The following is a 15,007-nucleotide window of genomic DNA, read 5'->3' on the forward strand; positions in this document are numbered from 1 at the left end:
CTTTGGGAATGATGTGGCAGCTATCTGCCATCAGTTGCCACATGAGAGACAGCAAGATTTCAAGGCGTATGTCCATGCTGTGGCGGCAGACTTCCAGTATATCTCATATCCCAGTTCCGGCAGCTGTGTTGCCGTGGCCCAGCCACTTGTCCTCCAGCCCAACAACAATCCCCAAACTTATCCTCCACCCCAACACAGCCCCTACTTCCCAGTCCCGGGCCCACATTTGTGCCATCTCCTGCTCCCCATGTTGCGGACTCTCCGCTTCCCAGCCCAATACACTGTTCACTTTTGAGTCCGGATGATTATCCGTCTTCTTAATTTCCTTCCCCATGCTCTTTTCTCCTTTTTTTTTTTTTTTTTTTTTTTTTGGGGGGGGGGGATTCTACGTTGTAAATATTGTAATAAATATATATTTTTTTTGGTTAAAAAGTTTATACATTGTTTTGTGTTTTCTTCTTTTCAATACATTAGCTTGCAATATACTGCAGATTTTCCTGCCTTTCACCATAGGCATCTTTAAAGAGGACCTTTCATCATATCCGGCCACATGCAGTGTTTTATATAGTGCTGGAAAGCTGACAGTGCGCTGAATTCAGTGCACTGTCAGCTTTCCAGCAGTATATAACACTGCATGTGGCTGGATATGATGAAAGGTCCTCTTTATAAGGGAGAAGTTTTCATGGTTTGGCCCACAGGCTGCTCAATATACTTCTGCAAAGCCAACAGTGCGCAGATTTCAGAGCATTGCTCCGCACAGCTAGTCTGTCAGGAAGATACTTCTGCAAGGCAGCACCTACAGCACTGTACAGTATACATTCAGAACCACTCAAAATAGACTCATGTGAAAATCAACATGATGTCACCTAGCCCAACAAGGAGGCTGCATTCCTACACCCTGCAAACTCAGTACAGTGCTATACATGCTGCCTACTAAATAGAAGGCCAGCCTGAAAGACTGTCTTGAAAAACATTCTAGAAAGTGCAAATTGGCCTTTTTAACAATAGCTGTTCTCCTTGCACTCTGCGACATTTTTCAGTCTTCTGTAAAGGTAAAGGTAATGGCCTTCTCATCAGAGCTCAAACTCTCTCGTGTCCATCATGACAGGTGTATGGTGATTAAATAATGGGTTGTCCTTTCTGGCCCTGCCCAGTGGGCTGGCTCTTGTTTTTAATGAGTTGTAGGTGTTTTTACGCTTCCGTAAGCGCGAGTTGAAGACGTGCCAGAAAACGCCTATGTAGCGCGATGCGTTCAATAAACACGCGCGTAAAAAAAACCGCGCGTAAAATGACGCGCCAAATTACACGCCAAAAAACTCAGTGTGAATGCACCTTTAGAATGAGAGGAAATCCACACAAACACGGGGAGAACATACAAACTCCTTGTAGATGTTCCTGGCAGGATTCCAACCCAGGACTACAGCGCTGCAAGGCTGCCGTGCTAACCACCGAGCCACCGTGTTGCCCCACAAACTATATTTTCCATGCCGTCTTCTCTGAGAAGCCCACCTCTCTAGTGTAATGCCGGTACTGCTAGTCCAATTCCCTTTTATAGTCCTTGCAGACCGAGATGATATGGACATTTGCATATAAGGTAAATATTTTCCTCCCTCTTCATTCCTTCTATATATTTCTATTCTTCCAGAGCCAGCACACACGGGGTCTATTAATGCGCCATCTTGTGGATGTTTTTGTGAACTACACCTGCCTATACTTTGCCATTGTAATTTGAGTTGTTACTGTAAAGGGAGTGTCCATTATGATTAGCTGACCTCCAGGACCAATCAGGCTCCCTTGACTGGCCTGGAGGGAGTGTTGAGTGACCACCCTCTCTAGAGGGGGTTGGGGACGTTTTTGGCTGACTTCTTTTGTGTGGGGCTACAAGTCTAAGACATGAGACAGCTAGCAGACAGAGCACATGGAGCACGGATAATGGCTTCCCACTATCAGGGTACACCAAGCAGAGATGCCTTCTCCTCTGTCCTCAAGGCCCTTCTCAGAGAGTGTTTTCCTCTGAAGCTCTAATCTTACAAGCGCTGAAGTTGATGGACTTGTTTTATCCGTACATTTGGGACCTCACACGTATATCTCTATCCAAGTAAGTCTTTGGGACAAATCTATAGTTAAGAAACCCATAGCTAGTCTGGCAGAAATTGAGGGTCTCCCGCTGCCGAATTGTATCTCCTCTTCTATATACGTGTACCCAGTTTTGTTGAGGACTAACCCCCTGGATACAGGCCATCTTTACAAGTATATACAAGTTAACTGCCAAGCAACTACTATCCAAAGCATTCTGCCCCATCCTCTGCTAATTGGACACTACCTACAAAGATCGCTGTATTGTATGTGAAGAAGTCCCCCATATGTACATTTGTATTACTTTGTCCTGCTAGTAAAAAGAAAAGCAACGATTACCCCCGAAGCCTGGTTGTCTGTTGTCATTGTCAGATATCACGTGGGGGCGGGTAATCGGGGACATCAAAAAGGAGATTTTGTGCATTTTCGGGACCAAGGGACCCCCCTGGAAAGCCGGCCACCTCGGATATTACTTGTGATACCAGCCCTGGCCCTCCTGAGTGTTGCAACCAGAAGACCACTTTTTAATGCAATTGGCTTAACCACGTTAGGACCAACCCATTCTCCCTGTTGGCAGGATTTTTCTGCCATTGATTGTCTATGGTTCTGTTTTTGTTCATGCATTTTTAAGAACTCTAAAAAAAAATTTTCTTTCTAGTTATTCAAATAATTTCTGTGTATTTTTGGTGATACATTGGGATTTGTTTCTATGTTTTTTTCCTTTTGCATTTTTTTTTAAATATCTGAGAAAATGTCAAATAAAAAGGGAGGGGAAACATCTGTTACTAATTTTTTTTTTTACAGTAATTTTCATGTAAGTGGCAAATATTTTTTTGTCGCTGAGGGTGGGATTAGAACCTGTGAGGTGGATGTGGTAGTGATGTTCCTTTTTTAATTTATTTTTTTTTGTCTTAATTTTATTTTGTTTATTTACCCATCCATTGCTACTCCATAAAGTTATATCAGAACTTTGATTTTTTTTTTCTGATGCCAATGGTCTCCAATAGCAATTTTCTGTAAAGTTCTCCTGGTAGACTGGAGGACTTACACATACACTTGTTCTTCAGTATTGACTTTACGTATATGTGTTATTTTATACCGTGACAGAAAATTCAGAAATTTAACCTGGACATTGCCCACGTTACCCAAGGCGAAGAGTATGTGTCACTTACCAAGACCCCCAAGCTGTTTGTCAAAGTTCAGAAATTCTTCAATACTTGGCAGAACGAGCTGGATGAGTCTATCAAAAAGTTCTATATTCTTGGTGAGACCCCCTTAGAGAGAGATCCAGTGAGAGCATCTGATCGGCCCCTCCAAAATACAGATCAGCAAGAAACATGCCGATAAAAACAAGACGCATGGTTTGCCTTCTTCTCAGATCCCCAAAAGCTCTCAAGGCTTCACTTTCAATCTAACTTCACTCTATAAGGCCAGGTACTTATCACTTTCTACATAAAAAAGGTCTTTGAACTTAATCCCTTCCCGCCGATGGCACTTTTTGACTTCCTGACCAAGCTCGATTTTTTAAAATTGACGTGTGTCACTTTATGTGGCAATAACTTTGGAATGCTTTAACTTACCAAAGTGATTTTGAGATCGTTTTTTCGTAACACATTGTACTTACATGTTAGTGGTAAATTTTGGTTGATATGTTTTGTGTTTAATTATGAAAAAATAGGAAATTTGGTGGAAATTTTGAAAAATATGCATTTTATAAAGTTTGAAATGATGTACATTGCATACAGATAGTCAGGCTGCCAAAATTATATCATAAATCTCATGTCCCAGATCTCTGCTTTATGTCGGCAGTCGGTTCATACCTGCGCCCAGTCTCCACTTTAGCCAATCTGGCAGGTTTCCATCTTCTGCCCCGAGAAACTGGACAAGAGACGGAAACCAGCAGTCAGTTTTCAAACCCATTCACTTGAATTGGTTTGCAAAGTGACCACCCGTGTGCGTCTTTTGCTTGTCCGCAGCGAAGTCATTATTTTTCTAACCGGACATAAAGTCAGACATGCAGGACTTTGTGTCCAGTTAAAAAACCGTGGACAGGCACAAGATGCACATGGGCGGTCATTTTGCAAACCCATTCAAGTGAATGGGTTTGAAAACAGTCTGCTGGGTTTCCGTCTCCTGTCCAGTTCCTCGGGGCAGAAGACGGAGACCCGCCGGATTGGCTAAACTGGAGACCGGGTGCAGGAGTAAACCCGGCCATACATATCTGCACATTAAGCTCTGCCCCTAGAATCATCACTAAACACCCCCAAAACGTCCACTTTGGGGCAGGGATTAAGTAAGCATCATCCTTTCCACAACCCCATTCCTGGGATTATCACATGATTGGGACAGTTTACATGTATAGGTCTCCGACATTAGAGTCAGTAAGAGAAAAATTCTAAAAACCTTCAGAAAAACTTGGATATCAGTTTACTTTATCCTGAATAGTAATTTTTCACTTTAGGTTTAGTCTTCCTATAACCAGTGGTGTAACTACCGCCATAGCAGCAGAGGAAGCTGCTACAGGGCCCGGGACATTAGGGGCCCAGTGACAGCCGCTACCGCAGCTATCATTATACTCGGGGGTCTCTTCGGACCCCCGAGTATAATGATTGGCAGACCGGGAGAGGTAAGAAACATAAAAAACACTGTTACTTACCTCTCCATGACCCTGCCAGGCCTCCTTCTTAGTTGTCTGACGTCACATGAACCCGGCCTGCTTCCCAGGTCATGTGACGTCCGACGTCATTGAAGACGGACAGCAGCGGAGGCTGACAGTGTAGGAGCCGGGGGACAGGTAAGAAACAGTTTTTTAGGTTTTTATTTCACTGGGTCTCTGATTATTATACTCTGGAGTCTGAAAAGACCCCAGAGTATAATAATTGTTTATGGGAGTCAAGAGTGGGACATAATACTGTGTGCAGGGGCCACTATTGGGGATAATACTGTGTGCAGGGACCACTATGGGGCATAATACTGTGTGCAGGGGCCACTATGGGGGATAATACTGTGTTCAGGGGCCACTATGGGGTACAATACTGTGTGCAGGGGCCACTATTGGGGATAATACTGTGTGCAGGGGCCACTATGGGGCATAATACTGTGTGCAGGAGCCACTATTGGGGATAATACTGTGTGCAGGGACCACTATGGGGTACAATACTGTGTGCAGGGGCCACTATGGGGGATAATACTGTGTGCAGGGGCCACTATGGGGGATAATACTGTGTGCAGGAGCCACTATTGGGGATAATACTGTGTGCAGGGGCCACTATGGGGGATAATACTGTGTGCAGGGGCCACTATGGGGCATAATACTGTGTGCAGGAGCCACTATTAGGGATAATACTGTGTGCAGGAGCCACTATTAGGGATAATACTGTGTGCAGGAGCCACTATTAGGGATAATACTGTGTGCAGGGACCACTATGGGGCATAATACTGTGTGCAGGGGCCACTATGGGGGATAATACTGTGTGCAGGGGCCACTATGGGGTACAATACTGTGTGCAGGGGCCACTATGGGGGATAATACTGTGTGCAGGGGCCACTATGGGGCATAATACTGTGTGCAGGAGCCACTATTAGGGATAATACTGTGTGCAGGAGCCACTATTAGGGATAATACTGTGTGCAGGAGCCACTATTAGGGATAATACTGTGTGCAGGGACCACTATGGGGCATAATACTGTGTGCAGGGGCCACTATGGGGGATAATACTGTGTTCAGGGGCCACTATGGGGTACAATACTGTGTGCAGGGGCCACTATTGGGGATAATACTGTGTGCAGGGGCCACTATGGGGCATAATACTGTGTGCAGGAGCCACTATTGGGGATAATACTGTGTGCAGGGACCACTATGGGGTACAATACTGTGTGCAGGGGCCACTATGGGGGATAATACTGTGTGCAGGGGCCACTATGGGGGATAATACTGTGTGCAGGAGCCACTATTGGGGATAATACTGTGTGCAGGGGCCACTATGGGGGATAATACTGTGTGCAGGGGCCACTATGGGGCATAATACTGTGTGCAGGAGCCACTATTAGGGATAATACTGTGTGCAGGAGCCACTATTAGGGATAATACTGTGTGCAGGAGCCACTATTAGGGATAATACTGTGTGCAGGGACCACTATGGGGCATAATACTGTGTGCAGGGGCCACTATGGGGGATAATACTGTGTGCAGGGGCCACTATGGGGTATAATACTGTGTGCTGGGGCCACTATGGGGGATAATACTGTGTGCAGGGGCCACTATGGGGCATAATACTGTGTGCAGGAGCCACTATTAGGGATAATACTGTGTGTAGGAGCCACTATTGGGGATAATACTGTGTGCAGGGGCCACTATGGGGCATAATACTGTGTGCAGGGGCCACTATGGGGTATAATACTGTGTGCAGGGGCCACTACGAGGGATAATACTGTGTGCAGGGGCCACTAAGGGGGATAATACTGTGTGCAGGGGCCACTATAGGGGATAATACTGTGTGCAGGGGCCACTATGGGGTACAATACTGTGTGCAGGGGCCACTATTGGGGATAATACTGTGTGCAGGGGCCACTATGGAGCATAATACTGTGTGCAGGAGCCACTATGGGGCATAATACTGTGTTCTGGGACCACTATGGGGGATAATACTGTGTGCAGGGGCCACTATGGGGGATAATACTGTGTTCAGGGACCACTATGGGGTACAATACTGTGTGCAGGGGCCACTATTGGGGATAATACTGTGTGCAGGGGCCACTATGGGGCATAATACTGTGTGCAGGAGCCACTATTGGGGATAATACTGTGTGCAGGGACCACTATGGGGTACAATACTGAGTGCAGGGGCCACTATGGGGGATAATACTGTGTGTAGGAGCCACTATTGGGGATAATACTGTGTGCAGGGGCCACTATGGGGGATAATACTGTGTGCAGGGGCCACTATGGGGCATAATACTGTATGCAGGAGCCACTATTGGGGATAATACTGTGTGCAGGGACCACTATGGGGCATAATACTGTGTGCAGGGGCCACTATGGGGGATAATACTGTGTGCAGGGGCCACTATGGGGCATAATACTGTGTGCTGGGGCCACTATGGGGCATAATACTGTGTGCAGGAGCCACTATTGGGGATAATACTGTGTGCAGGGGCCACTATGGGGGATATTACTGTGTGCAGGGGCCACTATGGGGCATAATACTGTATGCAGGAGCCACTATTGGGGATAATACTGTGTGCAGGGACCACTATGGGGCATAATACTGTGTGCAGGGGCCACTATGGGGGATAATACTGTGTACAGGGGCCACTATGGGGCATAATACTGTGTGCTGGGGCCACTATGGGGCATAATACTGTGTGCAGGGGCCACTATGGGGGATAATACTGTGTGCAGGGGCCACTATGGGGCATAATACTGTGTGCTGGGGCCACTATGGGGTACAATACTGTGTGCAGGGGCCACTAAGGGGGATAATACTGTGTGCAGGGGCCACTATGGGGGATAATACTGTGTGCAGGGGCCACTATGGGGAATAATACTGTGTGCAGGGCCACTATGGGGGATAATACTGTGTACAGAGGCCACTGTGGGGGATAATACTGTGTGCAGGGGCCACTATGGGGGATAATACTGTGTGCAGGGGCCACTATGAGGAATAATACTGTGTGCAGGGGCCACTATGGGGGATAATACTGTGTGCAGGGGCCACTATGGGGGATAATACTGTGTGCAGGGGCCACTATGGGGAATAATACTGTGTGCAGGGGCCACTATGGGGGATAATACTGTGTGCAGAGGCCACTATGGGGGATAATACTGTGTGCAGAGGCCACTGTGGGGGATAATACTGTGTGCAGAGGCCACTATGGGGTATAATAGAGCGCGCAGGAATGCATAGGAGGGGTCGGTTGTCAAAAGTTCGCCACGGGTCCCCACCGTTTCTGGTTACACCAGTGCCTATAACACAACACCATCAATTTAAAATCATATTCTTTTGCCTTTTAGCTTCGCTGACAGTAGTTTTTCCCGCTAGCTACAATGTGCTTGAATGTCAGAGGTCAGTACAGGAGGGAGAAGGAGGCATTGTCTAACTACGGCAACACTCTTACCTTGTAATAAGTAAAAAAAAAAGCTATGGTTATGGAAGGTCAAAGAGAAGGAGTCCTGCTAAAAACTTAGCACAGAAAATATTTTACAATATTATCTTTTTTCTCTTAGGGCCCCTTCACACGGAGGATACGCTGACTGATTTTGAACATGTAAACGTTCCGAATCAGCGGCGTTTAAAACAGATCCCATTGCTTTCTATGGGAGGTAGCATACGTGCGCTCCCCATAGAAATTAATGGGCTGCTTTTTCCCATTCATTTCTATGGGGAGCACGGGTATGCCGGGTCCCATAGAAAGCAATGGAACATGTTTTAAACGCTGCTGATTCGGAATGTTTACACGTTCAAAATCAGCCAGCGTATACTCCGTGTGCAGGGGCCCTTAGGGTATCTTGCAGGTAATAGTAATGGTGCAGACTGGACAAACAAAATATACATGATGGACAGTGGTGCTGTTTTTCACAGAAGGTACATGCTATTCTTATATTAGTACAATTCCTTAAAAGAAACAGTAGTCTGAGAGCAGTATTTTTGGAAGGGAACAACTGGGAAGTGACTACGTGGCCGGTTGGTTGGTCGAGCCAATTGAACACCATCAAAAGATCAGATTCCAATATTGAACATCAATAAAACCTTTGTGATAAATGGTAATGGATTATGGATTTATCACCATCTATAGAATCTGCCCCCATAGAGGTGACCGCGCGGCTCCCTGTACATGTATTCACCATCTGCGCTCCCTGGAATACACATAATACAGATGAGGGATTTCTGTGGTTTATTCTTGTGTCTTATTGTGGGATTATTCTGGGCTGAGCCTCGTAGTCACTATATGTTCTTCTATAGACAGCTCTATACGCAGCGTGTCAGGGGCGGTTTCACAGCTTTTTATTAATCAGTTTCCTTTGCCCAATAACCACATGTTGGATTAGAGATTATAGAGAAATATGACGATATCCACATACAAGGAGTTGTGGGTTTTTCTGTCTTTTAGGGTCAGCGGGGCTCAGGGTATTATACAATCCTGTAAATGAATATAGATATAGCAGCTATTACACTACAATGTGCAGGAGATTCTCTTATACAATATGCATATTAGGATAGATGTGACAAGATCTACAATACTGAGCACCAATCAGCTTCAGGCTGCATGTGGAATGATGGAACAATGGCAAGAGAACCTATGACATCACAAAATTCTTGTGACCTCATCGAGTTCTGAGCCTATAAAATCCTCTGCCTGCCATTCCCACAGTCTTCTTATCTGTAGCTACAGAGAAAGAGATAGTGTGCTATAAAGCAGCGATTTATTTAGCGAATCTACCTACTTTGCGTCATGGAAATCCGGGGTTTGGCGTTCCTGCCTATCCTGTGGTCCATATGGATGCTATTGGGTCTCAGTACCCTGTTTGCCGTAACGGTAATATTAGGGCATGAAACACATCCGTACATCAGGTAAGAGGGGATGGGGCGAGATTCCTGATTCTTGTTATTATCAGATTAATATTTGTATCTATTATTGTAAATGTCAGAAATAATCATTTTATTTGACTCCCTTTTTCATGTACTGCACCTCTATATCTGAGAAAGGGAATCTATCATTGGGTGTAGAGTATATGTAGGGGCAGGTAAAGGGTCGGAGGTTATTCATAACCTGCAGCCATCACATCTGCTAAAAAAAAGTGGCAGTGATTGAGTTAAAGGATAGTCAGTGGATAGTATGGGGGAGGGGAGAGTTATAGATAGGGATGAGATGTGACAATTCCACCGCTTGTGTCCTACTAACACCCAATATTTTACTCTCTTTCACAGTGCGACAGCAGCTCGGCTGCCAGAGTCCGTGATCTACACGGTGGTCTTCATGGTGTCTTCCATTCTGGGTAAGTGGAGCTTCTAATAGGGTGAAAACATCAGCACTGACCGGCGGCCATGACTGGAGATTGTACAGGTGTCTATAGAAGTGACCTATAGAAATCTCTGACTGATAACATGTATTGTCTATTACAGGAGCTGGCATCGTTCTCCTCCAATACAAGTTCATGATAATTCGGACTGAACCATCGGAGAAGCGACATCTCATAGGCCAGCGAATACTACTCGCCATAGGATGGATATCCTGTATTGGGTCCGCCCTGAATGCTGTATTTCCGGTTAGTTATCTTGTTTTATTGGAAATATTCAATCATATGTCATGTAATATAGAAAGTGAACATTGTCTGACAGTCAGTACATATATATATATATATATATATATATATATATATATATATATATTTATTTATATTTAGTATAGTTTATACTGTGTTATATATCTGTAGTTTTTGGATTTTTTTAGTCTCTCCCATAGAAATCACAGTTACAGTGGCGCCCCCTGGTGTCTATAAATACAAATCATAATTAACCCTTGTCAGCCTCATTGATAACATATATCTGTATTTCCATTCTAGGTGAATGTCAACCTTACAGCTCACGATATTGGCTCAGGACTCGGTTTTGGATGTGCTGACATTTTCAACTTATGTCAAGCGATTCTCCTGTATAAGAGGTCCTTCAGCAGTCGGCGAATGTGCCATATTAGACTGGCTCTGACCTCGGTGACATCTGTACTAATGCTATTCTGTATCCTTTTATATATAACTGGTAGTAAGTGATACTGAGGGGAGGAGATTATGGCCTTATTCACATGACAGAATTTGGAGAGGAACTTGAGGTGGTCTTCTGCCTTAGATTCCTCCCCAAATTCCAGCGCTGTATAACCGGTGGCAGAGCTTCGGATTTCTGCCACAGCTTTGCTCAGAGTTTAGCCTCAGAAACAAAGGGGCTAAACAGCAGTAGTTTTGTTCTGTGGGTTCTTGTGTCTGGATCAGCTGCAGAATCCGCAAAACATCAAGCAAAGCGTTTCTTTTATCAGTGACCTTAAAAAATAAGAGGTGTCCGCCCAGGGGGGAACCATGGGTTCACAGCTTGTCCTGGACTGGCTTAGGTCAGCAAAAATGCCGCCCTCCCCGAGGCCCTGGCAAAGTGCCGCCTGAAGCGGTCGCTTCAGGTCGCCTCATGGGAGGTGTGGCGCTGTGTCCGCCATTCCTTCCTGCTTTGTAAACAATGGGGGAGGGGATTCTGGCTGGTATTTGAAGCTTATTCCCCAACTGTAAAGTCCTCCCTTGTGATTCTATTGTAGCATAGATCTGATATAACAATATAGGCAGTGCGTAAATTGGTCCCGAACGCCCAGTTTATACCGGAACAGTATAAGGAACCACACAAATACCACTATCATTGTACCCGGGGTCTTTTCAGCCCTCAATAGTATAAGGATCGTAGGGCTAGGAGAGGTGAGGGAACATAAAATCACTGTTACTTACTTCTTCTGGCTCCAGAAGGCTTCAGGCCTACTTGGTGACGTCCCCGGTTTTTGTATATAATTATTCCAGAGTTCCCCCTAAATTTTTTTCCCAATTTAGGCAGTGAATATAGGAAATACTATAATATTAGAATTCTGTTACTTTTCCTTAACTTGTCCTTCCAGTCAGTGGAGTCATGTCCAGTTTTTACCTCCATCTAATCCCTGACAACCATAAGCAGGTGAGTTTATTTCACTTTCCACCATCTTGTATTATCCATATACATCATGTTTAAGGGGATTCTATCATTGGGAAACCCTATTTTCACTAACCGCACATCGGAATAACCTTTAGAAACGGTGGTGTAACTACTGCCGTAGCAGCAGAGGCAGCTGCCACAGGGCCCGGGACATTAGGGGCCTGGTTACAGCCGCTACCGTTGCTATCATTATACTCGGGGGTCTTTTCGGACCCCCGAGTATAATGATTGACGGCCTGGGAGAGGTAAGAAACATAAAAAGCACTGTTACTTACCTCTCCACGATCCGGGCAGGCTTCGGCCTAGTCATCTGACGTCTCATGACCCCGGCCTGTGTCCTGGGTCATGTGACGTCTGACGTCATTGAAGATGGACTACTTCGGAGGCTGACAGTGTAGGAGCCGGGAGATAGGTGAGTAACAGAGTCTTTTTTATGTTTTTCTTCCCCTGGTTCTCTGATTATTATACTCTTGGGTCTGAATTGCCACTGATTAGAAAGACTATTCTTCTCCTACCTTTATTTTTCTGCTCCGCGCCGCCGTTTTGGATAATTTTCTTATTTTTTCTTTATACAAATGAGTCTTCAGAAAGCACAGATGGCGTTCCTCCTGTGCTCAGAAAGTGCTGGGGTGTCCCCTCTGCTCAAGGCACACGCTCCTCCGAATATCCAGCGCCGCCTCTCTCTTCTTGTGCTGATGCCTCTCCGCATCATCAGCACCCGCCGATTCAAATCCTGCACATGCTCAGTTGCCTCTGTCCAATGTGAAATGGCAGAGCTGACTGAGCATGTGCGGAATTTGAATCCTGAACACAGAATCGGCAGGTGCTAATGCTGCGGAGAAGCGACGCTGGATCTTCGGAAGAGCGTGTGCCTTAAGGAACAGGGGACGCCCTCAGTGCTTTCTGAAGACTCGTTTGAATAAAGAAGAAATAAGAAAAGTCTCCAAAACGACAGCGTAGAGCAGAAAAATAAAGGCAGGAGAAGAATAGCCTGTGAAAATAGGGTTTCCCAATGATAGGATCCCCTTAACAGTAAAATGGAATCTCTTGGTGGATAAGATTTCCTTCTATCTCAATCCACAGCAGACAATGGTGAGTAAATCCGGGCACTAATATCTGCTATTCTCTCCTTCTCTTCTGTAGGTCATCTCTGATGCAGGCATGGTGGTCGAGTGGGTTCAGATGTTCTGCCTCGTAATTCAACAACTGACCAATTATACAGATTTCCAGGTGAGTAGATGTGTGACGTGTCTCATGTGCTCCACATATGTAGAAGATGACAATTTCTCCCTAAAACAGAAATGCCCACTTCACGTATAAATTAGATCTATATTCATAAGAGCGTTTCTGATGTGAAATATTTTCTTTTTTTCCTCTCAGCATTTATCTTTAAGGTTGTCCCGAGAAGGTGTCTCCATCAGCCTGAGAGAACCAGCCCAGGACCCTGAAAACCCCTAATAAGACTCCGGGGTAAGATAAAGGAAATCACTGCAATGTATTCCTGCAAAAGACATCGAGCTGGTGAGTCTATTTATCACAACCATTGACCTGTATGTAGGTCTATACTGGGGGGATATATACTTCAGGAGGACACACATTGGACAACTGCACAATACTGGAGAGCTGGAAGGCCCTCTGTACTACACCACACCGGACAGCTGATAGGTCCTCTATAGCAGGGATCTGATAGGTCCTCTATAGCAGGGATCTGATAGGTCCTCTATCGCAGAGATCTGATAGGTCCTCTATAGCAGGGATCTGATAGGTCCTCTATCGCAGGGATCTGATAGGTCCTCTTTAGCAGGGATCTGATAGGTCCTCTATAGCAGGGATTTGATAGGTCCTCCATAGCAGGGATCTGATAGGTCCTCTATAGCAGGGATCGGATAGGTCCTCTATAGCTGGGATCTGATAGGTCCTCCATAGCAGGGATCTGATAGATCCTCCATAGCAGGGATCTGATAGGTCCTCTATAGCTGGGATCTGATAGGTCCTCCATAGCAGGGATCTGATAGGTTCTCCATAGCAGGGATCTGATAGGTCCTCTATAGCTGGGATCTGATAGGTCCTCCATAGCAGGGATCTGATAGGTCCTCCATAGCTGGGATCAGAAACCTTTGAGCATCCAGCTGTTGTGAAACTATACTTCCCATCTTCACAAGCCCAGAGGTTACTGAGCCCAGCTCTATAGTATACTATATAGGAGTGTGGACGGTCCCTGTACATTATACCACATAGAGGTGCTGACACGTCCTAAAATTGGCTGCATCTGTGTTAAAAGAGTAAAAAGGTGCAATGAGATTACAAAGAATCTCCTTCTTTTCTGGGAACACGCACTATATACATTATCATTATTTTTATATCCGCCACCCCACAGTTGTATAGTATATATGTATGTATGTTATGAGCCGCTTCTTACACATGTGTATTTGTCTTCTTATAGGAGTAATCGGCCGATAAGTCTTTCTTCGCAGAATCTAGGACAATCCTTTCTCCACTGATGTGCATTAAACCTTTTTAACGCACCTTTATGTTTTTCTGTTATCACTGCTGTGTGTCTACTTTCTGGTTTTAAACGATGGGTTAAAGCAGTCTTTCTCAAAGTGGGCGATAACGCCCCCTTGTGGGCGCTGGAGGCCTATAGGGGGGCAGTAAAGGGCACAGAGAAGATTGGTGGGGCGTTGAAGCAGTTTAGGGGGGGCGATGGCTAATTTAAAGGGGTGGTATCATAACAATCATTCTATCTATACTGCTGGTTAATGTGGATTTAAGACTTTTCCTAAATACACTGCTTCAGCAAAACTGCTTTGTTTGTCCACTATCTTACTTTATTCAATTCATTATGGACACTAGCACCTGGCCCCCTGCTCATTGCTGAGGGAGCCACATGACGTAGCTCCCTGCTGTGTGGGGTCTGAGTGTACGGAGCCAGCCTGTGTCTGCACCACACATACACATCACATACACATCACCTAGCTCCCTGCTGTGAGATAGAGGGGGGGGGGGGGGGTGTGTGTGTGTGGAATAAGTGCTGCTTTCTTATATAAAGCAGTCGAAATCCTACTGGGCTAAAGGACCCGGTCTCTCTGTTCACTAGGATAAAGCTTTATTATATAGAGCAGGCTGCTAGTGGGCAGAGGAGCCAGGTCCTTTAGGAAACTCCGTACAAGGTAAATCCAAGTCTACAGGACCTTTTGATGACATCACAGGCCCTT

General features: G+C 45.4%; 1 protein-coding gene across 1 annotated transcript; it reads left to right on the top strand.

Annotated features, from left to right (window-relative positions):
* The first annotated feature begins 9,528 nt into the window (after positions 1-9,528).
* LOC142194027 (DNA damage-regulated autophagy modulator protein 1-like) lies at positions 9,529-13,250 on the top strand. The gene is made up of 7 exons (XM_075263055.1): positions 9,529-9,647; positions 10,005-10,072; positions 10,200-10,342; positions 10,640-10,811; positions 11,719-11,774; positions 12,936-13,022; positions 13,173-13,250. Exons 1-7 carry the CDS (start codon positions 9,529-9,531, stop codon positions 13,248-13,250), a joined length of 723 nt encoding a protein of 240 aa, XP_075119156.1.
* The last annotated feature ends 1,757 nt before the right edge of the window (positions 13,251-15,007 follow it).

This window comes from Leptodactylus fuscus, chromosome 2 (assembly GCF_031893055.1).
Source record: "Leptodactylus fuscus isolate aLepFus1 chromosome 2, aLepFus1.hap2, whole genome shotgun sequence".
NCBI lineage: Eukaryota > Metazoa > Chordata > Amphibia > Anura > Leptodactylidae > Leptodactylus > Leptodactylus fuscus.

What these genes read in the sequence shown, in the direction of transcription:
- LOC142194027 (XM_075263055.1), top strand. Translation starts at nt 9,529, where the DNA reads ATGGAAATCCGGGGTTTGGCGTTCCTGCCTATCCTGTGGTCCATATGG. An exon ending in ATCTGTACTAATGCTATTCT is followed by an intron (nt 10,812 to 11,718) that starts GTATCCTTTTAT and finishes TTGTCCTTCCAG; the next exon opens with TCAGTGGAGTCATGTCCAGT. An exon ending in TCCCTGACAACCATAAGCAG is followed by an intron (nt 11,775 to 12,935) that starts GTGAGTTTATTT and finishes TCTCTTCTGTAG; the next exon opens with GTCATCTCTGATGCAGGCAT.